General features: G+C 45.2%; 1 protein-coding gene across 3 annotated transcripts in view; it reads right to left on the bottom strand.

Moving 5' to 3' along the window:
- Positions 1-27,636, bottom strand: part of LOC118779113 (low-density lipoprotein receptor-related protein 1-like) — a 176,162-nt gene that overhangs the window by 79,540 nt on the left and 68,986 nt on the right. For 2 of the 3 annotated variants that reach the window (XM_036531010.1, XM_036531011.1), the window contains exons 7-19: positions 19,545-19,707; positions 18,385-18,607; positions 16,482-16,671; positions 16,156-16,299; positions 14,860-15,096; positions 14,312-14,492; positions 6,485-6,707; positions 5,596-5,785; positions 4,973-5,095; positions 4,554-4,694; positions 3,748-3,873; positions 3,294-3,410; positions 2,868-2,948 (exon numbers count right to left, since the gene is read on the bottom strand). In XM_036531010.1, the coding sequence (XP_036386903.1) occupies positions 2,868-2,948; positions 3,294-3,410; positions 3,748-3,873; positions 4,554-4,694; positions 4,973-5,095; positions 5,596-5,785; positions 6,485-6,707; positions 14,312-14,492; positions 14,860-15,096; positions 16,156-16,299; positions 16,482-16,671; positions 18,385-18,607; positions 19,545-19,707 (2,139 nt within the window). Of the gene's footprint in view, positions 1-1,060; positions 1,112-2,867; positions 2,949-3,293; positions 3,411-3,747; positions 3,874-4,553; positions 4,695-4,972; positions 5,096-5,595; positions 5,786-6,484; positions 6,708-14,311; positions 14,493-14,859; positions 15,097-16,155; positions 16,300-16,481; positions 16,672-18,384; positions 18,608-19,544; positions 19,708-27,636 lie in introns of all 3 variants that reach the window. The other variant, XM_036531009.1, reaches the window with a different exon arrangement.

Raw genomic sequence — 27,636 nt, 5'->3', positions numbered from 1 at the left:
GAGATCATACAATCTACTTGGATGTCGGTTATATACAGTACACTATATGGACAGCTTGCTTGCTGGCTACCTAAAGGGAAACTTCAGGACCGCTGATCAGACCCGCTGAACAGACCCTGTTCACCTGTCATGCCTGTTGCACCAGGCCTTCAGAAGAGATAGGCTTCCGGTGACTTAAATTGAATCACTAGCCTGTCTGTCTGATTTGTGAAAATGAGATATTGAATAAGTCTGTCAACAGTGCCGCTATACGCTCTTCAACCAGGCAAATGGTATCTTTTAAGCTCTACTCACATGCAACAGAGACACATTTTTTAAAGGAACAGTTTGGAAAGACAGTACACTGTTTATCATCCAAGCAGCAAACAATCATGTACATTTAACACATTTTGATCAGAGAGAGAGACAGAGGGAGAGAGAGCGAGAGAGAGAAATATCACAGAAACTGCATAGATCACACCATGCACCATGGAAATGTACCCAGGATTGATACATTGAGCACAACTGTGTTAGAACATACCAATCAGGAAGCGAGAGACAGGTCTCCCTAATGTTGATATCTTTATCACAGGGCAGGACAGACACATCCCATGATCCCGAATCGGAAATCTACAGCTCTCAGAGAGGCACTTACCGGTGACAAACGGACTTATTCTGCCACATGCAGGACTGCAAATGATGGCAATAAAGTACTTATAGAGTCAGAGGCCCTTTTTTGCTGTGTTTAATGAGATAATTCCACTACCATGAAAGAAAACCACAGCTCTTTTCCATCCCAATACACAGCTTTTTGTTTTTACTTTGATGTGGTTTTGCTTCTTTTATAAGTTCAGTTGAAAAAATTAGCTGGTGACATCAGCATACAAGCAGTTTATAAGGGAGATCTTTCATTTGGAGGCAGTAGCCTCTAGGCCTCAAACCTGGGATCCAGTCAAGTAAATGAAAGAAGCTGAAAGCTAAAGCAAGCTCACAAGCCCCCCCACCCCACCCCAAACTCCCCAGGACTCTGCCCACAGAGCGAAAATGGTGCAGGATGGTGCATGTGGATCTATGCACTAACCGGTTGGGTTCGGACAATTCATTTCATCAGAGCCGTCCCCACAATCCTTTTCTGCAACACAGAATCAACCAGAGACAGGGGAGTGGGCACACGTGACAAACAACACTGGACAAACAGCACACGGGCAAACAGGCACCAGCCAGGGGTGAAAGAGCAGCAGCAAACATGTGGCGGAAGGGCGCACAGGGGGCAGGAGCAAGCGGAAAGGGGGGGGTGCCCAGGTGTTCCTGTCACCTCACTGCTGGGGCTGCATCCTGTGATTTCCTCCCCTCTGTGTCACACACCTCTGCACATCTGACACCCCATTGCGGCAAAATGCATTTCCAAAAGTCGTTTGAACACATTCTTTTCTGAGCTTAGGAATGATCGCCTATTCATGTCTGTTCATTTCTGGGAATTTCTGTTCAAGGGATGAGGCCAGCTGGTAAACACCAACACATTTTTGCTATAGATAAATGAGTATCCATTGCAAAAATGTTTGAATAGTCCCTCGAATGGGATAGGAATACCCTTTCCAAAGTCCACTTTCCCATGTGACAACCATTAAACCCTCACAACCTGGACGTGACTACGCTGTATCACATATGATCAGCTAAGAGAGTTTCTCTCCGTAGTCTTTGTCTCTGTATTCTGCACTGGCAGTTTTCTACATCTTAATGGCCGCTTAAACATAGTGTTTGCCCATCTAATTGCAGAGAGGAAGAAATCAAATGATACAGTTGCAAACAATGGTGTGGACATTGTGAGTTATGTCTTTGTCTCACTTGAGTTCTGAGCTGGACTGTGTTGTCTGTTATTTTTCAGTTGGTGAAAAGACACGCCTGCACAATTAAATCTGCCCATGGACTTCCAAGAAGAACCTGACTAGAAGGTATTAATTTTATGAGGTCATAGCTATAAAGGAAACTCTAATCACCCCCCCACCCACCTATCCATTCCAAGACTCGTTTGTTCAGAACATTTATTTCCCAGATCACTTCCTGTCTAGGCTCTGTTTGGCTTTTTTCTAAAAAAGATGGGAGTACAACTGACCCTAGATATAAAACCTAGGGCTTTAATATGCACAATACATTCATTGAGTGTCACCATTCAGCTGACAAAATTATTCATGGCTGTGCCTCATTAATCTGGATCTACATATTACAGCTATAGATCACCTCTAGGTCACTAGCTCACCTCTATTTGCAGGGAAGCCAAAGACAAACTCCTGAGCACACACTACAGCACCCCCAGCAAGCATTAATCAGTCTAGACAGGCGTGAAGTAACCTTCACATATTTAAAGAGCTGAATTCGCTTGGCAGAACCTCAGACAGCACAAAGTCGATGTCTTATCTCCACGAGACAGATTAGAAATTATTTTGTCTGTTTGTTTGAATGTTTGCAGACTGGGCACGCAGAGCTGGGAGATCATTAAGGTTCAGAGATAAAGGACTGCAGGGATTAAAGCATTACTTCTTTGTAGTTCTGGTATTAAAATATAAATAAAGGCCAATTAATATACCTGTTGTTTCATGGGTAAGGCCTATGAGAAAACAGCATACATTTTAAATGCCCTGCTTTAGGATATGCCCTCATGATAGGCTCTGGGGGCACGCAGAATGAGTTTTTTTTTTTTTTAATGACTGCAAATGAATTGGATTTCAACATTAGCTTTCTCTTCTGGGCAGCTGGAATGCTTTCACGATTGCTGAGGGTGTTCTGTTTTTGGCACAAAGGAGACAGAGGAGAGGACTGGGGCATGCAGGGGATGAAGGGGAGAGAGAGGCCAAGGCAGAGGAGAGAGAGACAGAGGGGTGGACACTCACCGTTGTCACAGCGCCAGTTAATATTGATGCAGCGGCCGTTGTTACAGGTGAACTGGGTGAGGGGGAAGCAAGTAGGGTAGGCTGGAGAGCCAAAAAAGAGACTGTTATGTCTCGTCATCACTCATATGTGACACGCCTTAAAAACGACAACACATAGTCAGTACCAAACCGTTCCACCCGCTAACATGACAGACAGGAACCCGCAAATGAAATGACAGATATTATGGGCAACCTATTTGAAGCTGGGATAAAGTGGCAGTGGCAGTGGCAGCTGCGTTTTGATCAGCCCCTGTTTGTCAGGTGCAGTGTCTGGGCCAATCGGGGAGGACTGTGACTGTGCTAACTGGCGTATAGGACGTAGAAGGTAAAGGAAGGTCAGGACCAGAATGGGAGGGCTTATGGGGCAGGAGAAGACGGCGGGCGCACCACAGGAGGCTGGCTCGTCGGAGCGGTCACCACAGTCGTCGTCCAGATCACAGGTCCAAGAGTTGGGGATGCAGCGCCCGCTGGTACAGGAAAACTGGTTTGGAGGGCATGTCCGTGCTGTTCAGGGAGGGCATCATTCAGCATTATAGCTCTGCTATTGGGACTCCACTAGCATGGTTTTAAAGCATCACTGCTACCCAACCACAAGTACTTCACATGTGAGTGAAAGCCTGAAGGCCAAAAATTCTGACAGATTCAGCTGACTGTAGTAACCTGGAAAGCAAGCATCTATTAAATGTGCTCAAAAAGCCAAGGTGTCAGTAAAGGTGCTGTCTTTGATAACGATGAGTTTACATCTGCTGAACAGACACGTCAGCACCCCTCTGCCCATGGTGAGCTGAACATGCAGCAGCTGCCCACAGAGGCATGGGAGGGGGGTGAGGTGGGGTTCTACCTGAACAGGTGGTGTTGGACTCATCCTCATCATTTCCGCAGTCGTTGTCACCGTCGCACAGCCAGCGTGTCGGGATGCAACGGTTGTTCTGGCACTTGAAGCGGTCCGCGGGGCAGGTGTGCTGGTCTGTGAGGAGGGGGAAGCACAGAGACAATGCCTCAAAAAGAGATGGGAGCTTTTTTGGATGTGTGTTTTTGGTCTGGGAAAAGCTGCCCTGACCACAGACATAAACAGATGCTTTTCAATTTTCCACCTTCATCTCTAGCTGTATGCACACAAACACGCACACATACACACACACACACACACACACACATGCACACACAAGCGCACAAGCACACACACACGCACAAAACTCTCTCTGTAGTACCTCTAACCTACCCCACTTCCCAGCAAGGATAAACAAAGAATGTGAAACTGAGAGAGCTTTCTGGCAGAGGGGCATAGGGTAAGCAGGACATAGGGTACTCTGTTCCCCCTTTTTTGCGTCTACTCGGCCTATCAGAGGCACCACAGCAGATAAAGTTGCTCCACAGAGGACCCAAACCAAGATACAAGACATTCAACGGCACGCATGACACAGCGCTAACAGGATGAGAGGATCTGAATAAAAGAGCCCCCCCCCCCCTCCGGCCGAGTCTGTCAACTGATTTTGTAATGTGTCACCAGAGAGATTAGTATGCTATGAGCAGGGAAGTCAGGACTGCTTACTCAGGGAAGACGAGAGATCAAAGTGAGGAGCGACAGGAAGGAGAGCAGGAGGCAATGGAGCCACCCTGCCGGTCGGACCCCTGGGCCTGACTTACGGCACAACTCGGGCGCCTCATCGCTGTTGTCCAGGCAGTCATTGTCCCCATCACACTTCCAGCGCTCCTGGATGCAGCGGTTGTTCTTGCAGGCAAACTCCCCGGGCTGGCACTGAGGCGGGGGCATGTAGGAGGGGTTCGCTGCGGTGGGAGGAGACACAGGAACAAATTACCACAAATGCAAGCATGCGATACCAAAAACAACTGGCCTGAGAAAGCCTTGCATTCTCCCAGCCTGGCAATACTTGCATGACACCTTTCCAATGTCCTACCAGGAAAAAATCTGACTGCCAGTCAAGGTGGCTCTCAATACCCCTCCTTGCAGAAGTAAAGCTCTACCCCCTCCATTTGATGTGACGAGCCCCATGCAGCAGGGAGGGGGGGTTGCAGGGGTGATGATATGATCCTCCTGTGCTCACCTTTGCAGCTGACGTTGTCCGCGTCCAGCAGCTGGTCCTCGGCACAGGCGCAGGTTCTGGCATCCGGGATGGCCAGGCAAAGGCTGCTGCAGCCGCCATTATTTACACGGCACGCATTGGACCCTGGAGGTACATGCACGTACATGCATGCACACACACACAGACACACACAGAAACACACACAAATGAGGAGGACTCAGCAATGAAAAGCTCCCAGGACATAAGTCAATCCTGAGAGGAGATCATGCTTCAGACAATGCAACAGCACTTCAAGAACAACCTAGGTCAAAAAAATGCTTACAAATGTACAATTACTGATTGCTTAACATTTCTAAACTGTATGCACATCATGCAAATGTAGCATGTTGCTGCCCCCACCCAGCTCTGAATGACAGGAGGAGAGAGGGAGAGAAAGAACATGAGAAACAGAGAGAGAGAGAGCAGGACAGACCAAGGGAGAGGAGAGAGGGAGACAAGGAGGGAGAGAAAATGTAAAACCAACAGAGAAGAAAGAGAGAGAGCAAGGGGGGAGAAAAGGGGAAAAGAGGGAGAGAGAGACAGAACAGAGGCAGAGAAGGAGGGAGAGAGGGTAAAAGAGGAAGAAAGAGATAGCCGGCACATACCTTGTTGCTGCTGGGCATCATACATGCGGATCTCAAAGATGGGCGGGCGCTCATTGCGCAGCAGGGTGACAGTCTTGGTGACCTGATCCAGCTTGTAGATGCTGCCACTGCGATACTCGTTCCAGAATAGGAAGTGCTTGTAGTGGCACAGGCCAAAGGCATGGTTCAGCTCCTGGCCCTCGTACACAGTCTGTCATTCCATGGGGAAAAAGAGTGAAAAACACCAAGGACACCATACCACATACAGTGCTGCAGAAATATTCTTCTCAGCAAACATAACCCTGAATCTTAACATTCAAAGTACAGCAGACACACATGCTTATTTACATGCTGGATACAAACATAATCCTGGATTTTAACATTCACAGTACAGCACAGCATATTTGCATGCACAGGTTTGCCATTGCACTCCCTATACCCCGCCCCCCCCCCCCACTAACTCATGTTCTCCTTTTTGTTACATTCATAGACATTAACCACCTGTAGCATCATTGTACAAAATGAAAATGTGGTTGATTTGTGTTTAGTATTTGAGGGTGTTCCTATCTATGGGAATCTGCAGCGTCTCCTTTAAAAGACGAGGCCCACCATATGTCTTACTTGTAATGTAATGTCATGTAACTGTTTTAATGTTCCCTGCTGTCCTCTTGGCCAGGTCACCCTTGCATCCTGGTTAAATAAAGGTTAAATAAAAAATGTGTGTGTGTGGGTGTATGACTGTGTATGACAGTGTATGAGTGTGTGTATGTGTGTATGAGTGTGTGTATGTGTGTGTATGAGTGTATGAGTGTGAGTGTGTGAGTATGTGCGAATGATGAGCGAGGCTAATGCAGAGTGGTGTCCTGGGACTGGCACTGTGTGGAGCTCATCACCGTCCTGAGAGACACACCTTGCGCTCCGTGTTGTTGAGGTAGACCATTTCAATGCGATCATAGTAGGCATCCACCCAGTACAGGATGCCCTGCGGGATGTCCAGGCTCAGGCCATTGGGCCACAGGACGGTCTTGGATGTGAGAAAGACATTGCGGTTGGTGCCGTCCATCCAGGCCCGCTCGATCTTCCCCCGCTTGCTCTCACTCGGGTCCTCCTCCCAGTCTGTCCAGTACATCCACCTTCAGGACAGAGAGCCATGCTGAGTGTACAGACACACACACACACACACACACACACACACACACACACACACACACACACTTCATTCTGCTCCAAATGCTTCTGTAATGACTAGTAGCAGACGTGCACTGAGTGGCCGAACCCATAGAGAGGGAGGGATACCCCGGAGACTGAAATGCGGCAGTGTGGAAGGGGGTAGAGGGGCCTCTGAAAGGAAGGGGCCCACATGGAATATCTGCCTCCTGCTGGCCAGTCAGCCTGAACTGAGCAGGAGACAGAGCTCATTCTTCATTCCACTCCCCTTACTCTGCAGAGTGGCCTTACATGCCACGTTTAGGGTCACCAGGGTCATGCTTTCAATTACAGAGTCGCATGGCTGTGCTGGTTTTGCATATGCTGACTAATTGCCTTCTCGCAGTGGAACTGTTACCTGCCAATCCTGCCGATCAATGAGCTCATTGAGGGACCAAAGGGACAAAGATGTGTGTGAGGGCATGCATGTGTGTGCATGTGCATGTGTGTGTTTGTGCACTAGTAAATATGATTGCATGTATGTGTGAGTAGGAACAGCTGTATGATTTGGATATGGGGCACTACTTCACCTCTGTGTATAAATTTGAATTATGCACACTTATTCATTCCCTGTCAATATCATGAAAATGACAGATTACATTATTTCTAGGATTTTTATGACAATAGGGGCCTCTAAGCACATTTGGTTCCCTGCAAAAGACCAGTTGTTTACCTGCTGTTTGCAGTATATATCTAATTGGAACATGTAATCCATTTCAAGATTTGTGAAAAGTATTTCATGAAACTAGAGGTAACTTTAGGTAGCCATAAATGAAATGCAAATAAAAACAAAAAGCAGTAACTGGTAAATTTTCTTTGACTAGTACTGAAACAAACAGTATAAAGACATGGCATTTCATGTTTTACCTAATCAACTTCATTGCTTTTTGAAGATATACATTTATTCTAAAATTTATGCCTGCAACACGTTCCAAAAAAGTTGGGACAGGGGCAATTTAGGACTAATAACGATGTGACAAGTTGAAATAACTTAAACAGGTGATCTTAAACAGGTGAGGAAACCATGGTATAGTATATAAGGAGCCTCCAAGAAAGGCCTAGTCCTTAAAGAGCAAGGATGGGTCGAGGTTCACCAATTTGCCAACAGATGCATCAGCGAATAATCCAGCACTTTGAGGACAAAGTTTCCCAAAGACAAATTGGTAGGATTTTGGGCATTTCACTCTCTACAGTGCACAATCCGTTCAAATCTCGGTGCACAAAGGGCAAGGCCGAAAACCACTTCTGAATGCGCATGATCTCTGATCCCTCAGACGTCACTCTCTAAAAAATCGTCATGCGTCTGTAATGGATATCGTGACATGGGCTTGGGAATACTTTGGTAAACCTTTGTTAGTCAACACCATCCACCATTGCATCTACAGATGCAAGTTAAGGCTTTACTATGCAAAGCAGAAGCCATACATCAACACTGTCCAGACACACCGCCGACTTCCTGGGTTCGGTCTCATCTGAGACGGACAGTAGCACTGTGGAAGCGTGTTTTGTGGTCCGACGAGTCAACATTTCAAATAGTTTTTGGACAAAGCCATCGTGTTCTCTGGGCCAAAGAGGAAAAGGACCATCCAAGCTGTTATCAGTGTCAGGTCAAAAGCCAGCTTCTGTCATGGGATGTGGGTGTGTCAGTGCCCATGGCATGGTTAACTTGCATATCTGTGAGGGCACCATTAATGCAGAAAGATACATACAAATTTTGGAGCAACATATGCTGCCATCCAGATGCTGTCTTCTCCAGGGACATCCCTGCATTTTCCAGCAGGACAACACCAAACCACATTCTGCCTGGATTACAAGCACGTGGCTGTGTAAGGTGCTAGATTTGTGCTTTTTTGGAATTGGGGTTGTGTATAAATATAAAAATATATACAAAATAACTCAAACTCATAAATAAGTAACAAAGACAAACAGAAACAAACTGCAGTGTATGTAACGGGTGTAGAGTGCGTTGTGTGCTTTAAATAGATGTTTCTTGGGTCAGCGAGCAAGCAAGTTTCAAACCTGTGTTCTTACAGCTCACTGCCAACCCATTACAGCAAGCGTCATTGCCAGTTGAGTTAATGGCAAATTACCCCTAGTCTGTTGGCAACAAAGCTAGTTAACCAGGTCTCAATAAGTGATGTAACCGCTCGGCTACCTGTTACCTGCTACCTAAGGCTTTACGCAGGCCTCACACGAGCTACTCACTTCAGATCTGACACATATGTAAATACAAATAAAAAAGAGAATCAAATTATTACACGATTACCCTATTGCTAAATATACATGTCATTATGCACAAGTTATCAAAATTTCAGAATAGGAACCAAATGAACCATACAACCTCCTTGGCTAATTCTAAGCACAAGATACGCCAAAAGACTCAATATATCATAAAAGATACAAAATATCAGCATAATACAGATGTCTTCTACGTTAGCCTACCGCATTGGAAATTCCCTTTACTGGTCTCAGGACCTAGTCAATACAATCACAGAAAACGTTTATGATGTCACCCCAATGAAAGTTAACCAAATCAATAATGTGCTAGTTAGGTTGTAATCTTTTTTCTGCAGGCTACACACATTATCAGGATTAAACTGTGTGAAATTATATCCAATGTTATGTATAGTAGTTGGACAGAAAGCGGAATATTGTCGCCCTATGTGTAATAGCACAGCAAGCAACATAGGATAACAAACATAAGTGTTACACTAGCCTATTTCATTATTGTTGGGGAGTAACAGATTATATGTACCAGCGTTACGTATTTAGAATACAAATTATGAGTAACTGTAGTCCGTTACAGTTACAATTTAAATAGATGGCAATTAGAATACAGTTACATTGTTGAAATCAATGGATTACATGATGGTACCGTTTCACGTGTTTATTCACTCCCTAAATAAATTAAGGCAACTCCTTGATCAGTCAAGATAATGGAGTTGGAGCAGGAGCTGGAGCAGGAGCTGGCACAACAGAGCCAGGGCAAGAATGCGTTTCTATCGTGGAAATTTAAACAGTATTTCACATTAAAGAAAGAGAAGGGAGAACATAACATAACTGTGCAGTGCAACCCCTGCTTGCCAGCAACCAACCTCCTTTCAACGTGCAAAGAGTCCACCTCCAACCTGAAGAAGCATTTTAAAAGTTCTTTTTGTAGTTAGCCAGGGGTAGTCGTCTGCAGTTTTACTGGTTACCTTGCTATCTTAACTTTTTTAATATAGTTGTAGGTAGCTACATGCTTAGTTGATGTGCCACTTGACAATCTCCTATGTGCTGATTTACTATGGCTACTTGACATGCTAGCTAACATTAGCTGAAATGAGCTCGTGTTAGCTTATAGACTGCAGCTAGCTTCGTGTAGTATGCAGTTTGGGACTACGAACACAAAAGCTATTAGTTCAGGAACTTGTGAGTAGCACTACTGTGGAAGCTTTTTATATGTTTAAATGTTTCCATGTGGTTTTAGTTGCATGTATGTATGCTCCTGTTGACATGTACAGCCTACTCATACCACTTGGTTAGCAAACGGATAGTCTAATGTAATGGCAGTGCTTCCACTGAACGATGAATGGACCTATTAAATAGGTGGTGGTGGCCTCTCATCAGATTTTTTTTATTTGCACGGCACCTGAAATGAAACCATCACCACGTCTGATATATTATGATTTTGCGATTAGCTCTACTATATTCATGTGCAGTTAGTACTTCTCCAAAAAACTGTTTTCATGATAACATGTTTCCACACAATTTCCTTGCATGCCATGTCCTCCTGTGTATGAAATATGTAGCCTATGATGTGGTAACATGGTATGCTAAATAGCCTAGGTGGTAGTAGACTTCACATATGAAATTTAAAACAGATAATTACTGTGAATCTGTGTAATGATTATTGTGAAGTGTAATGACACCATCAGCACCTCTAGGGTGTTGTGACATTTAGAGAGCAACTGCCTGCATACAATAGTCCTCTTTATTCTTCCTAGCATAAAACAATTTCAGTGTCATTAATATGTGCTCTTTCTGTCTTTATTTTAGAGGAAGCATTCCAGTGTCTTGCTAAGGTTAACAGAAATGGCATCAGATGATGGTGATGAACGAAGTGCCATGCCCACCACACCACCTCCTCTCAAACAAGCAACACTCAGCACTTCAGCGATCACCCAAAGGAAAGGAAATGCCTTGGTTATTGAGTTCGTAATTGCAAATGTACAGCCCTTTTCATTAGTGGAGAATGCCCCATTCCGTAAGATGATCGAAGGAATCAGTGGGGGTAAGACACCCATGTGCAGAAAAATATTGATGCCGTGCACTGAAAGGCGATCTCAAAATATGAAGAAGGCAGTAACTGAAACTCTTCGGGGTGTTCAAACCGTGTGCACAACAGCAGACATATGGACGGCTCATCATAGGAGTTTCAGCGGAATCACGTGTCACTGGATTGAGCCAGAGACATTAGATCGAAAGTCTTCTGCATTGGCATGTGAAAGGATAAGGGGCCGCCACACCTATGATGTCATTGCTGCCAAAATTAGTCAGATTCATGCAGAATTCCAGATCCAAGGCAAAGTCAGTGCCACAGTCACTGACAATGGTAGCAATTTCGTCAAAGTATTCAATAAATATGGAGGGTGTGAAATGGACGATGACATGGATAGCACAGATGATGTGCAGTTTCCTGATGTCTCTGCAGTTCTTGAGGAGGAGCAAGAGGAAGAGGAGCTAAACTTTTTTTTGCCACCTCACCATCGATGTGCCGCGCATACATTGAATCTCGTTGCCATGCCTAATCTTGAGAACGTTGCCTCACAGGGTGTTTCCCAAAAATTATACAGGAGCGCAATGTCAAAATGTGCTGCAATCTGGAATAAGGCTCATTGCTTGTCAGGTGCTGCTGATGCAATTGACAAAATTGCCCAAATGAGATGTGTGGTACCTTCAGTGACTAGGTGGAGCTCAGAGTACCATGCAATCGAGAAGTTAATGAGTCTCACTGAGAGTCAGCTCAATGAAATCTGTGACCATCTGAATGTGGCCAAACTGCATTCTCAAGAGACAATGTTTCTGAAAGAGTACACAGCCATTCTGAAACCTCTTGCCTACTCAATCAACCTGCTCCAGGGAGAAAAGAACTGTTTTTGTGGATACATAGTTCCCACCATTCTAAGCCTAAAAGCCAAGTCAGCTGAAAAGTTGACACAAGTGCAAGTTCTCAACCCACATCCTCTCAGCTGTTATCAAAGCCACTGACACTCGGTTTGTGGAGGTTTTGGCCTCCCATGAGGCAAGGATGGCAGCTTCCACCATCCCAAAGTTTCGACTGTGGTGACTTGCTGATGAAGAGAGGGAAGCCATGAAAAGAACAATGGTACAAGAGGCTCGTCTTCTTAACACAGAGCCTTCTGATGATGCCAGCACTGCTGGACATGCCACAGTGGGAAGTGATCCAGAAGATGATGACAACTTCTTCACTTTTGAGACAGCACAGATGACAAGTTCAACAGCGGAGGATGAGGTGCAGAGGTATCTCCAAGATCCAGACAAGTCATTGGCTTCATTGAAGATGTATCCAATGATCAGAGCCCTCTTCTTAAAGTACAATACTACACTGCCATCAAGTGCTCCTGTCGAGCGGCTCTTTAGCCAGGGAGGACTTATTTTCACTCCACACCGTAACAAAATGACAGATAAGCACTTTGAACAGGCTCTCTTGCTGCGATACAACCGCCTTTACTGGACTGTTGACTAGTAGAGTAGGTGGGTCAAATATGTAGGTAGGTGGCTCAAAGTATATTGGTCTTTAGGTACGTGAAATGTTCACAAGCAATTCATATTCATTTATAACCTCATTATTCTTGTATAACCAATTGTTTTTTCTTCTAACATTCACATAAAAGCAACACCTTATGCCTACTGCAAATGTTTGCAAATTATTTCATTATATATTATATAATATATTATTTTGCCATCATCACATTCAGTTTGAGTTTCTGTTTTGTATTGAAGGACTGTTGTTAGTGTGTCATTCTTAATAGAAGAACATTGATGTGAATACAGTCAGCTGTAACAATCTTGACATTTTTTATGGAATGTTTTATATCATCCTTTTATGTTTTTATCCTGTGAAATCAGGAAAAGGGTAAGGGAAAATGCAGGTTTTCTTCTGGTGGTTGTATTTTAAGAGGATTAGTTGCAACACCTATGCACTTAAGTAAACTAAGTGAAAGAAAATGTTAGTTGTACTAACAGCAAATTCTGTACAGAAACAGAATATGTTATGTTTGTCTACTTTCCTACTTTTGACAGCTGAGTAAACAAAGAAATGGAAAAGAGAAAATTGGTAATTGGTTCTTTTTTTTAACAAAACAAAACAATATAATATATTGCACTTTCAGGGAGACTTGGGCCTAACACATTCCGCCAGTTGGAACAGAAGAACACACCAGAATAGGTCTGTTTAGTAAGCAGGGTGTGATTGCCGCATTCATACACTCATAAAATGCAATTCAATGTGGAAGTAATCCAAGTATTCAGAATATGTTACTCAGATTGAGTAATGTAACGGAATACGTTACAAATTACATTTTAGGGCATGTATTCTGTATTCTGTAACGGAATACATTTTAAAAGAATCCCTCCCAACACTGTTCATTACATGCATAATATTATACTCCTACAGAGATGACATAGCTGCATATCTTTATTTTTTGCACGTTTCTCCTCCTCTTCTTTCCTCTTTTTCCTAAACCAGGCACCTGATGACCTTTTCTTATCCATTTGTGTTGATTTGGCACTCAAGCAAGACTAAACCAATTCACCTTGGTGGTGTGCAGACTGGTTTTATATTATTCTTAACAATTTCGCATAAAACAAAGAAAAAAATGCAGCAATATGTCTTTGAGTATATATTCACAGTGTTATGAATGAATTGTGGTTTATTTGGTAGCATTTTGTAGTTTGACTGATTTTACTAATTGCATTAGTGCAGTACAAAGTTAAAGGTGCACTATTTGATAGATTCCCCCACTCCCCCTACCTCGGGCTTCCAGTGGGGAGACCTGAGGTCAACCTACTCCCGCCCCCCTCCCCATCTCGTACTTCTGAGTAGGAGACCTTCCCAGGCAGTAGCCTGTCCAGCTCACAAACTTGAATCAGGGCGCCCGCTCTAACAAGGTTAATTGACCCACACGGTGACATGATTGATATCATTGATGTGACATGCAAATGAGCGATAGAAAACCAATCGCACAAATATCACCATTCTGAATATTTTTGTGCGGGCGCCCCGTGCCGCCCCTGGCAAGATATCTGCCCATATAGCCCATACCTAAATCTGCCACTGCTGACACCTTTGATTAAGCATTGGGCACCTTATTATAAAAAGCGTCTAGTTTTCCTGTTGTATTTTAAATAAAAAGTTGTTCTCCAACAAAAAAAAAAAGCGTCTGGACTCACGAGCCAAACGTGAAAGACAAAGATTTGGACCCTTCACCACTCTCCCCACCCCGGCCTCGCTGGCTCACTCGCTTACCCGTGCAGGGGGTCAACCACGATGGCACGGGGGTGGGTCATCTTGCCCTCGATGAGGGTTTTGCGGGTCTGTGAGGCCTTCTCCAGCCGGGCCACGCTGATGGTCTTCTTGGGCCCATCGTCAGTCCAGTACAAGTTGTCGGCCATCCAGTCCACTGCGATGCCCTCCACAGTGTGGATTCCTAGGGGGTGTTGGGGAGAGAGCTGTCACTGCAGTGCGAGAATGCAACTACACAGTGTGGAACCAAAATGGCCATCGCCTGCAGTTGCCTGGTACTGTACGCATCCACTGTGTTGCTCACACAAAAGTGCGTGACTTCTGATTGTGTCGTTTTGGTTCAACTTTTGAGGCTTTCAAAAGAATAAGTTCTTACTTTGGAGGGAATTGGGAGTGTGTTTATTAGTCCTCAAAGTGGAAAACAAGACACACACACATATGTATATACACACACACATACATATTCTTACATGTACATATCAGCCTCAGACTAAGCCCTACAGACCAGTGTAGGCCCCGCCATGTCACTTGCCATTGCACCCTCCTCATACCTTCCTTCAGGATGGTGTCCCTCTCGGTGCCATCAATCTTCTGCCGGCCAATGAGGTAGCTGGTGGCATCGGCGAAGTAGATGAACTCGCTCTCGGCATGAAAGTCCAGGGCACGGGGGTTCATCAGGTTTTCAATCGGGATCATGTACTCATCCGGCACTTTGGCGTTCATGTCCATGCCGCGGATGATGCCCGGCCGGCCCTTCCCATACACAAGGAAGAGCTCATGCTCTGGCTCTGCCAAAGCACACAACTGAATGACCTCCCTGCACACAGAGTATGTTTTATCCCTTATAAGAGCACGTTTCTCTTATAGTGGGCAAAATTTTGCAATAATGTGACAAACTCCCCTATAAATGCTTCAAAAAATCAACTGCTGAGACCGAAACCCTGAGAGAAATAAGGGTCAGGAAGAATTCACTGTTAAAGCTGAATACCTCATAAAGGAAGGACATGATTCACTGTGTTAAAAATATACAAAACTAACCATGGGTACGTTTTGTTAAAGAACCAATCATTCTTGTCAGATTTTTGATTTTCAAGTAACAATTGCAGTTAAAACCCTGCAATGATGTTAGTATGTGTACATACACATGTGTGCATGAATAAAAATGGTGACTACCACAGTGAAAATGTAAAGTAGACAGAGTGAATTATACCAGTTCCTCCTCCTTTCTTTAGAGGTGACCCTTCAAAGTCTGCTTCAAGGGCACTTAGTTTCACTGAAAGAATGATCAATATTTTACCCCAACCTCAACACTGGACATAAAACTCAATGGAACTTCTAATCTATTTTAAGGTCTTTGGGTAAAATCAATGGGTATTTGAAAACTAAACCAAGGAATGGTGCTTGGCTCAATATGCCCAGTCTGCATCATACAGATTAACTTTTGAGAGCTTATCAATAAACGTCTAACATGTCCAATCAAACACTTTCCCTGGGGTTTATGATTTTGCAGAAATGACCCCCATCGCCCTTGAATTGGCTCAATAACTGAATCTATCTTGATTCCACAGTTATAATTACAGTGACTTTCTGGTTTACAGACATCGATTGTTTAGACTGGCCAAAACCACAGTCATCAGTCTGAATTGTCCAGGGGCAGGATGGTGCTGATTGGGCACACAGTACTCACTCCTGCATGCTGATTAGGCAAACAGTACTAACTCCTGCATGCTGATTGGCCACACAGTACTCACACCTGCTTGCCAATTGGCCACACAGTACTCATTTCTGCATGCTGAGTGGCCACATAGTACTGTCTCCTGCAAGCTGTTGGGGCACATAGTACTCACTTTTGCAGGACTTGCTGTCGCTGCCCAGACTGAATCCAGAGCGGCAGCGGCAGGTGCGCGTCTTGTGGCTGTTCCCCAGCAGGCAGATGTCAGAGCAGCCACCCGCCTTCCCAAACTGGTCAGGCTCACAAGCATGGCTACGCACTACAGATAGGGGGAGGCAGACAGAACATGTTACAAATAGGAGCAACCACCTCCTACACCCATAATTAGCCTCCCACACCCTCTCATTACCAGTGGGGACAGCACTGTTTCATCAGTGAGAATGGAGTCTACAAATGAAAAAAAAAAAACTCATAGGGGGGATTTGTCTGTGGGCTCAGTACCTGGGGGCTGGCGTCTCTGGTGGTAGACGTGCAGGGCGCCCCCCTTATCCACGCGGGTAACCACCTGGTAGTCAGAGCTGTTGAAGCGATTGACCCTGATAACGCTGGTCTTCGGCTGCATGTTGGCGTTGTCCGAGTTGGTGGCATATAGGTAGTTTTCAAAGACCGTCAGGCCATACAAATGTTCAATCTGTCAAAAAAAAAACAGAAAGACAGAGAGAGATAGAGAGAGAGAGAGAGAGAGAGAGAGAGAGAGATGGGGATTAACAAGGGACACAGACAAATTCAATTTTGCTATGAAAGTGAAACTGCTACTGGCACACAGGGTATCCATTTCATATGAATTATGTAATTCAAAATTCCACATCCTCTGAGTCATATGATTCTGTACACTCTGTTAGATCCAATGTGTACACTATGCATACAACACAACGTCCATGTAAGGGGGAAATGTATCCCCCTACCACAACCTCTAAAGCACATTTTGCTTATTAGTTTGAGTATACAGGATGGTACAGCCTTCTATTGCATGCTCAGGCAACACAATCAATCTGCCATGAATCTACTACTCTTCACAGACCTACTGTATATCAGTAATCCTCTATGCCTCAAAACAGTATTATGGCTGATGAGGCTTTAAGAGCAGACAATAAGAAGCTGGCATAATGGAAAGCCACATTGGGCAGCCAAACTGGCCCTTGCTTTATTAAGTTAGCACTGAAAGAGGCTCTGCAAACCCCCACAGTCAGACAGAGAAATGGCCAGTCTTCTCAGAATGTCCTCTTGCTCTAAGCTCTAAGACTTAATTGAGACCATTACTCTAGCACAGACAATGATCCAGACACATTAAAACACTTCTAATATATATTAATTAAAGGACAGTGCTGCGCTGGATCCACACAACTGTTGATCTAATACGAATCAAAGCTTAATAAAGACAAACAAGCCTTCTCCAAGCAATATAACATCATCACCATTGAATAGGGTTTTAAATGGAACCCAGCGCTGCTTCCACAAAGATTCAAATGGAAAATGTAATGATATCCATTAGCCTTCTTTGTGTCATCATTCTCAACAAAGAGGCTTTAGAATTGCATTTCTATTCAAAGAGACTAAAAGAAAAGACAAGGCGGATTTGTCACATTCATTCATTTATCCAGCAGTGTACATACATAAGCAGAAGCCACTTGTTTGAATAACCCGATAGGCTAAAGCTAAAGCAAAGTGTTCTTTCTGAGGAAACGGCAGACCGCCTAAGTGGCCTGGAGGCCTGGACTGAGGTCAGCTCAGCAAAACCCTCAGAGCCAGTTTACAACGCACTCCACAATCTCTAGCGCTGTTCCCAGGACAGCAGGGTTTCGGACCTGTCGAGAGGCATGGGGAGAAAATGGCGAATGGCTGGCGAAGAGGGCAATGCCACAGTTCTGCGGTCACACCAGGGCTCATAAATGGGTTGAGACATAGGGGCAGGGTGTCAAATGTTTGCACCCGCACTGGGAATCAATCAGCCTATACTGCAGATTTGGTGGTGAATTCTTAGAAATATATTATTCTAAACCTGAAGGAAATGCAGATCCCAATGAGCAAAGCATAAAAGGTTTTTCAAGCTTGACAAGACACGGTACGACCACTGAAACCAAATACCAAAGCCATGTGTGCTCTCAAACAGATCGATAGTGGATTTATCTGTCACAAATAAGTACAAATCTGGTGTTATTGACAGAGGATTTTCAAGATGACTGCTTACTTGAATAATGAGTTTGTCAGCTAACTACACAGCCACATGCCACAGCCACATTAATAGGTGGCATGAACAGGAAGACGGTCTGCTACACAGACATGTATTGGGATGGGAGGGTGGAGTAGACCATGAAACAGCTACATAACGGTCTCTGGAACTCACCAGAAGACCCTGCATGATGGTGTGCCGGTTTTTGCCCTCGTAGTCCACCACCTCGATGTAGTCCAGGTAGGCATCGGCCCAGTACACTAGCCTGTTGACCAGGTCCAGCGTGATACCGTGGGGGAAGACGATCTTGCTGTCCACCAGCTTGGTGCGGTTCTGCCCGTCCATGTCGCAGCGCTCCACCTTCGGGATCTGACCATAGTCGGTGAAAAACACCTTCCTAAACACAGGGACAAATGCTGTACTCAGTGCTAAAGACCTTCCAAAAGACAGGGAGGAACATCGCAGTCAGTGCTAAAGACCCTTATAAACACAGGGAGTAATGGCATACTGAGTGCTAAACACCTTCATAAACACAGGGAGAAATGCCGTACTGAGTGCTAAACACCTTCATAAACACAGGGAGAAATGCCGTACTGAGTGAAAAAACCTTCATAAACATAAGGAGAAATGCCGTACTCAGTGCTAAACACCTTCCTAAAGGGAGAAAGGGACACCTTGATCACCAGGAGTAAATCCTCTGTAATGTGGCTGATAATTATTTAAAGAAAAAGTCACAACCAGAGAGAAGCACAGTCCAAAATACTAACATGACCACATTGCAGAGCACAGACACAACCACTGAAAGGAGTTTTACTCAGTATTTCGCTCTCTTTTCCTCTTCCAACACTGGCTACTACTCAGTGTTATTCTATGGCTGCATGAGAAGCCAAAGCAGAGCGACAGTAAGCCCCTCTGAGGAGCTACTTTAACCTTCCCACGGCACAGCTGGATTTCATTTTGGTTACACTGAGCAACATGGATGCCCCGATGTGTGGGGATGCTGAAAACAGAGCAAGCAGGGAAGGCCTTGTTTCAGCAGCTAGCCTCAAACACCATCCGCTGTGGAGAGGGGGCAGGCATCTGGAGAGCGGCAGCCGAGAGTGGTAGGAAGTGGGAGGAAGTGTGGAACTCGACCACACATTACTGACTGCAAGCAGTTAAACTATGACTCAGCAGCAAGGCTTGTCTCTCTCACAAACAGGCAACTGCAGCCAAAAGCTGCCTCACAGTACTGATTCATCACAGCTGGGGGGGTTTCGGTACTAGGGCACACTGGAGCGTTTGGGTTCAGCCTGGCCTGGCTCGGCCTGGCCCAGTGCCGAAGCGAAGCTCACCCCATGGTGGGATCCAGGGCAATGCCTTTGGGGTTGTAGAGTTCCTGGTCCAGCAGCGTGACGCAGGTGACCCCATCCTTGTCACAGACGAAAATGCGATCGTCCACGTCATCCACAAAGTAGAAGTTTCCCGTAAGCCAGTCAATGGCCATCTGCTCCACATCTGCACAACAGAGAAAGAGACAGGGGGTGGGGGGGCAGAGTGAGGGAGACAGGGAGAGAGGGAGAGAAAGACAGAGATAGAGGGAGAGGGAGAGAGAGAGAAAGCAGGGGAGAGACACAGAGAGAGGGAAAAACGGGAGAGAAACAGGGAGAGAGAGGGGGGTGAGAGAGAGGGAGAGAGAAAGAGAGTGAGAGGGAAAGATACAGCGAGAAAAGGAAAGGGAAAGGGGGAGAGTGTGAGAAAGTCCATTGATTCTGGAATTCTGTTGTTATTTCTGGTTTTTAGGATGGGGTGAGAGGGAATTTAAACATTGTCTGTTAAAGTTACACTTATTTGTTTTTCATATATGTATACATGAACAACACAGGCCTTCTCATCATACACATAAAACATATTTAAAACTGAGTGACAGAGCCATTTAAAGTCACACAAATGACCTTAGGGTACTGTTACTTTGTCTTTATCCTTCTTCTTGTGATTATGCATATGCATTAGATACATATCTACAGGCCAATAAGTCATTGCCAAACCTATTTCAAACCGGAAGAGAACTGAACTAAACTGAACTGACCTGAGAGATAAAGACAGATTCTCATTTTAAGTGTCACCAACATTATTGATATCTTTCAGAAACAGTGCTGTCTTTTCTTTGTTCTTCTACGTGCATTGTGTGCAGTATGCTTTGGTAGTATTGCTGTGTGCGTCATCCCAGCAAAGAGTAGCAGAACTGAATTCAGAAAGAGAGACAGGAGAGACAGAGAGAAAACCAGAGCATGACCACAGAGAGTGAGAGAGATGTTTCAGGCCTGTCTGTTATACAAACAGAATTTGATCACGCTAGAGAGGAGAAGACAATAACAGGAAGACAAAGGTGCAGAAAAAGGGATGAACTGAGAGGTATGTGACTGATTGCCATCTGCCACAGATGTGAGCTGCCAAACAAACCCTTTAACCCTTTAATTCTTCCTGGTGTCTCCGCAGTCAGCTCATCCATTACAAGATGTGACAGCTCTCCAGCAGCCACAGTGCATTGTTCATTTCAAGCACTCAAAGCAAACAGGCGGGTTTTATAGGATTATTGATTATTAATTGGGTGTGTGTGTGTGTGTGTGTGTGTGTGTGTGTGTGTGTGTGTGCGCATATCACTGGATGAACAGGATGTAAGCTTTGACTGTCACAAGACAATAAAGATCCAAGTTATGCAATGATATAAAGGACAGATCAACTGCTAAAAACTCACACCAAGGGACAAATGTGTTTGTGTGCAGTTAACCCATGTCCACAGTTTCATTCACACACACTCTCTGTGTTACAGGCACACAGAGGTCAGACAAGGTCTGTTCAGTCTTCCGATCCACCTGATCTCTGTTAGTCTACGCCATCTTCAAAAATGTGGGGCTTTGACCCTGCTTGTATCACTTAGATGTCTCTTAAGGACCATGGCTTTCATCCAGGCCAGCTAAAATATAGGCCTGCCATTGCCCATCCCAGCTGCCATGTTCTTGCAGTCTGCCCCTGTGGTCCTCACAGATGGGTTGTACTACTTATTGGGCAACAGTAACCCCATCCCCCTTCTGGGCCACAGAGCACATCACAGGCACATGCACACCTGACCTGTCCCCCAATCACACCATGAGCCTGGCTATCTTCCCTTTGGATGCAGTTACATATTCCTCTGATTGGTCAACATGCCCTGATGAATGGCCTCCGGTGGGAGGGGTATGCTAATAAGCTGAGGCAGACTACACCTGAGGCGTGGGTAACACAAATGGAAATTTCTGTACAGACAGGGCTTAATGACCAAATTTTCTAGAATTGCAGAAGAGAAAGAATTTTATTTTTACATTAAATTTGCAGAGAGATTTGGATTCAGAAACAACATATATATATATGGACAAAAGTATTCGGACGCCTAACCATTACACCAACAGGGACTGAAATGACATTGTATTCAAATACATATACTTTAATACGGAGTTGGTCCCCCTTTTGCAGCTATAACAGCTTCCACTCTGGAGTGTTTCTGTGGGAATTTGTGCCCATTCATTCTGTAGAGCATTTATGAGGTCAGGCACTGATGTTGGACGAGAAGGCCTGGCTCGCAATCTCCGTTCCAGTTCATCCCAAAGGGGGTTGAGGTCAGGGCTCTGTGTGGGCCAGTCAAGTTCTTCCACACCAAACTCATCAAACCATGTCTTTATAGTCCTTGCTTTGTGCACTGGGGCACAGTCATGTTGGAATAGAAAAGGGCCTTCCCCAAACTGTTGCCACAAAGTTGGAAGCATAGCATTGCCCAAAATGTCTTGGTATGCTGAAGCATTAAGATTGCCCTTCACTGGAGATAAGGGGCCTAGCCCAAACCCTGAAAAACAGCCCCAGACCATTATCCCTACTCCACCAAACTTCACAGTTGGAACAATGCAGTCAGGCAGGTAACGTTCTCCCGGCATCCACCAAACCCAGACTTGCCCATCTGACTGCCAAACAGAGAAACATGATTCGTCACTCCACAGAACACGTTTCCACTGCTCCACAGTCCAGTGTCGGTGTGCTTTACACCACTCCGTCCGACGCTTGGCATTGGACTTGGTGATGTGAGGCTTGCATGCAGCTGCTTGGCCGTGGAAACCCATTCCATGAAGCTCCCGCCGCACAGTTTTTGTGCTTACATTAATGCCAGTGGAAGTTCGGAACTCTTCAGATATGGAATCAGCAGAGCGTTGGCGACTTTTACGCACCATGAGCCTTAGCAGTCATTGACCCCGCTCTGTGATTTTACGTGGTCTTCAGCTTCATGAGTTGCTGTTGTTCCTAAACGCTTCCATTTTCTAATAATATCACTTACAGTTGACCGTGGAATATCCAGCAGGGATGAAATTTCACAAACCGTCTTACTGCAAAGGTGGCATCCTATCACAGTAGGACGCTTGAAGTCACTGAGCTCTTCAGAACGACCCATTTTGTATTACACATGTTTGCAAATGGAGACTGCATGACTAAGTGCTTGATTTTATACACCTGTGGCAACGGGTCTGATTGAAACACCCGAATTCAATAATTAACAGGTGTGGCCAAATACATTTGTCCATACAGTGTATATGGAGGATATTTTGACAGGAAGATTAGATGCATCAAAGCATATTGTACTTTACAGACTTGTGTGTAATCAAAGGCATGGCACGGTTGAGTTCCACATCTCCCCAATTAGAGACCGCCTTAGACACAATTGTTGTGTTGTGCTTCTACACAAGAGTCATGGGATTCGGGGTGGATCCATGAATTGGCTGGCCAGAACTGTGAGGTTCATATGTTGGTAGGGCAGAAATCAGCAAAACTGTGCAGAAAACACGACTGACTTCAGAGAAGTGCATTCTGCTGAGAAGTGTCATTACTGTTTTGAAGCCTTGTGAAAAGTGGCCTGTTGGTGCGGAAGGCTGGCGATGGGTATGCTTTGGACAACCATGCTGCAGAGCTGCTGTTGAGCACACCTCCCTGGCCACCCCTGAGCATGTAACCCCTACTGCCCAGTGTGGGTGGCAGGGGGGAATAGCCTCTGTCCCAGTCAAGTGTATTTTCCCACAGGTCCTTTCCATTCTGAGAAAAGGACTGGCTACAGCCACCGTCTCAGATGGGGAAAAGGAGAAACTCTCTGTGTGTAACTGCACCAGGACCAGGCAGCACACGCTGCCCAGAAAAATCCCACAATCCCACGGGGGGGGCTTGACGGAAGAATAACATTAAGACTGTGGACCAGCTCCATACAGCTCCACTGACAGGGCCCCTTGTGCGGACTCTAACCGGATCACGAGCCAAGGAGGGGCCGTGCACCCGCCTTCTGTAGAGCTTATTGTTTTTACAGCTGCTCTCCCTTTTTAGGGGGTGGGGCGTGCTTGGGGTGCCACACCCCCACCTCCATGAACCCCTGCACCAGATCCCTCTGGCTACATTCATCTCCCTTTTCTCTCAGTTCCACATGATGCTCTGACATTGGGCAGCTATGAATTCCCAGCATGCCCTGCGTGACGCAGCTTGAGGAACAGGTCAAACACATGCCACATGCTTTAGCAACTTTAGACTTTAGCTCCTCAAAGGGCATGATGCCGATGCTGCCCTTTATTGTTGTTGTGAAAAATCACACACAGCAGTGATTGCTTTGGTGAAAAATCATAGAGCAGTGACTGATTGTTGTCAGAAATCACAGAGGAGTGATTGCTTTGTGAAAAATAAGAGATGAGTGATTTTTTGGTGAAAAATCACAGAGAAGATGAGCAAATGTTTGTGAGAAATGCCTGGAAAAGAGTGAAAGCGCAGCAGTGAGAGATGAGCCGGCAAATTACCTGCTCTATTCACACATGGACTCACTCCGACATGAGACGGACTTTGTACTAGGAAGCTGGCAGAATGAAGTCCGTCTCATGTCGAGTCCGATTCAGACGTTTGTGTTCTCACATACAGCCCCTCCGGCTAATGGCTAGATAAGTTCTGGCTTCCAGTGCATGTCTGAAAGGGGCTATGGATGCTGGGACCAGGCTTTAATTACTACAGAGGAAAGTTTTCAAGGGTTTGCAGGAATTAGGAGAGATACTCCCATAGGTGCTTTTCCATTTACTATGTACTCCTTCTTGAACAGTTCCAGTTGTTAGCTCCAAAAGGCATTGATTAACTCCTTTATGAAAGCAGAGGAGGCATTTTAACACCACAGTGCACGTAAATTGAAAGGTAAAGGAAAACAGAAATGTTGCTTTACTATTTAAAAATGCCCCTTTTCATTGTTACTCTTAAATTTTCATTTTTTCTTGTAAATGGAAAGCGTCACCAAGAAGGCCAACCCCCACCTCCTCCCCCTAAACCACCCCTGTGCTAGGAGGGCAGAGAGGAGAGGAAAAAGTCTACATTCATTTACCGCCAATCAGCCTGTCTCACTAGTGCCACAAAAACAAAATAACTGAAAAAAGGACACAGTGCTGTTTTCTGTCCTCCTTTCCACACAACCTGTTTGTTTTTCCTTACTTCTTGAATCCAGACAACATGATCCTTATGCAAGACACATTCTCTCAATGTGCTAAACACATTTGGGGTTGGGCTGTACCATTTTCCAGCCGAGGACAGACAGTCAGGCCGAGAGTGAACCTGCTGCTGGAATCTGTCACACCGTGACTCCTGGCAACAGCCACATTGAGCTGCTTATCACAGAGCCAGTGAGGAGTGTTAGGCAGCCAGAAGGTAGCACTACAATATGACCAGAGAGTCTGCCACTTCACCCTTTGCCCAGTCTGAGTGGTTTTGAGGTCCTCAACCTCATGGGGGTGAGCAGTGCCCAAAAGAGTTAGGACAAGTATAATCTGGAGAAAAATCAAGCAGGCATAAATCATACAAATGTTCTCTTGGTCACTCAAGAGAAGACGGGGGCAAATGAGGTCAGCTGGACAGGGAAGTCCGAGGCACAATGAAAGGAAAACTTTGAAACAGCAGCAATCATTCCCAAAGGGCTGCCTTTTCGCAAATTCCAAAAGATGCTGGCAAGACACGTGCTCTCTTATGACTCCTGCACACAGAAACATGGGGGGGGATGGATATGTACCAAGTGAGCATTTAATTCCAATGAAAACAGCCATCACCACCCTGTGCTATGGTCCTGCACCATACGCAATCAGTGTTTCTTCTAATGGATCCTGTCAAAATCCTTCTCTGCTGCTGCATCCTCTGGCACAAGCTTTCTCCATACCAGCTCCTGCCCTGCTGGACTCTGCTGTGTCCACCATCAGCTAGTGATTAGCCAGCTCCTGCCCTGCTGGACTCTGCTGTGTCCACCATCAGCTAGTGATTAGCCAGCTCCTGCCCCGCTGGACTCTGCTGTTGTCCACCGTTAGCTAAGGATTAGCCTCACTTGCTGCACCACTGACTACAAGGGCCAATCTGCAGACTATGTTGGAGGGCCTTTGACAGATTGAACGGAGGGAGTATGGGGAGTTATCTTTTTAACTTTTAATGTGCAGCAGTGTGGTGTAGTGCTAAGCAGGGCTAATAACCAAAACGATCCATTACCCACCAGAGCACTGCTGTTGTACCCTCAGGCAAGGTACTTAACCCACAGTTGTCTGTTGGGATAAATTTGTAAAATGCCAGTCAAGCTTTCCTCCACTTTCTGAATTTAGTTTGTTGGATTGTTTTTCACATATTAAAGGAGAGGCAAAAACTCTGTAAGAGGAGGTGTGGCATTTAACCAGCTAAACCCAGTCAAAGCCTCAAAGCTGTGGCAGGATGAAGATTCACATCAAACAGGAGACTGTGGCTTGAGGTGAGAGTGTCAGGTAGTAGCACTATACATCTTGTACATCCAGCACACATTCTGTGGGAATGGGCTTATAACCTCTGACAAAACACACTGTTCGTAAAGACCCAGGCTTGCATTCTGCACGCAGTAAGACAGCACTAAAGTCACCATGTCCACAACACAAAAATGCCCAAAAGAAATCAAACCACCAATGGGAGAAAACCATGCCAGCCACAAACAAACATGACATCACAAACAGAGCCGTCCAATCACGGGGCTGCATGAGCAGCTCCAGGGCCAGAGGCGATAACTAAGGGTGTACTCACACTAGGCAATCCGTACCATGCCCGAGCACGTTTGACCCCCAAAGTCCAGTTCGTTTGACTAGTGTGATTACTCCGTACCCACCTCTTCAAGCAGGCCCATGCACGGTTCAGTTGGACTCGAGCACGGCACGCATCAGTGTGATCGCTAACCGTGCCCGAACACGGAACTCGAGTTATCGCATAATGTTAATGATGCGACTCTCCCATTTAACAAATATATCCATTATAGCAACATTTAGCTGGATATCTGTTAGTTACACGCCCAATCATAATAAATCCTTTAAACCATCATTTGATTAGCTAGCTGACTTCCTTAAATATAACAATCTGGCTACGCCCAAAATGATCTTCGATTGGTTAGTTCTGTAGATCTATACCTAAAAATAACTCTGTGGATCCCCACATTAGCTTGATTGCTAGCAAGCGAAATAAAACTAACCATACTTTACGTGGCAATGTAAGCATTGCTGTTGTCAGGGGCTTAGTCAGAGTATCACAAATGAAGCAGCCAACCTGTTTAAGTAGCTAGTCTTCAACAATTGTTCAGATAGGTAACCTGTTAGCTAACAAGCTATGTTTGTCAAAAATATCGCTAGATAGCTAACTTTGGCTCCCCAGCCAGTTAGCATCGATTAAGCAACGCATTGATTTTCAGTTAATCGTGCTGCACGTATATGAAGATTTTTATGGAGGCAGCTGATGTTGAGGGAGGAATTTGGAGCTTTACTCACCGACTACAATTCACGTTCATCAATAAGGTGAGAATCAGACCCGTTATTAACCCAAATACTCTCGAATGAATTGAAAAGGGTACTATCCATGTAGTACCTAATAGAAGATGTTTGTTGTTGTAATGATGACAGTAGTGCACACACAAGTATTAGCCCTAACTGGTTAACATTAGCGAACATTATTGTGATTAGGCTGCTGTAATCTGACACAGCATAATGACTGAAACGTCAGCTGTCTCCGTAAAAATCTTATTATACGCGCAGCATGATTAACTCAAAATCGCTGCATTGCATAATCAATAACCATCTATAAGGCATGTGAAAGGGCCGTGTGTCACCGCACCCAGAAGGACTCCAAATAAGCCACAAAGTACAATCATGAACTCCATTGTGCTGTGCAAGAGCGCTTTTCTTCAACACAAACGACAAAAATGACAAAACGACACAAATGACAAAAAGCTCGCATCGTGATGATGTAAGTGTGCTCGGGCCCGTAACGTTAAGCGCAATGTGAGTGCAGGCCAGCGGGGGAGTGGGGAGGGGGGGCAAATGTGCTCGGGCACGGTACAAGACAACCGGGCCTAGAGCGAGTACGCCC

The sequence above is a fragment of the Megalops cyprinoides genome, chromosome 6 (genome assembly GCF_013368585.1).
Source record: "Megalops cyprinoides isolate fMegCyp1 chromosome 6, fMegCyp1.pri, whole genome shotgun sequence".
NCBI lineage: Eukaryota > Metazoa > Chordata > Actinopteri > Elopiformes > Megalopidae > Megalops > Megalops cyprinoides.
Note: the sequence above shows the minus strand (reverse complement) of the source record. Positions and strands in the feature narration are given on the sequence as shown.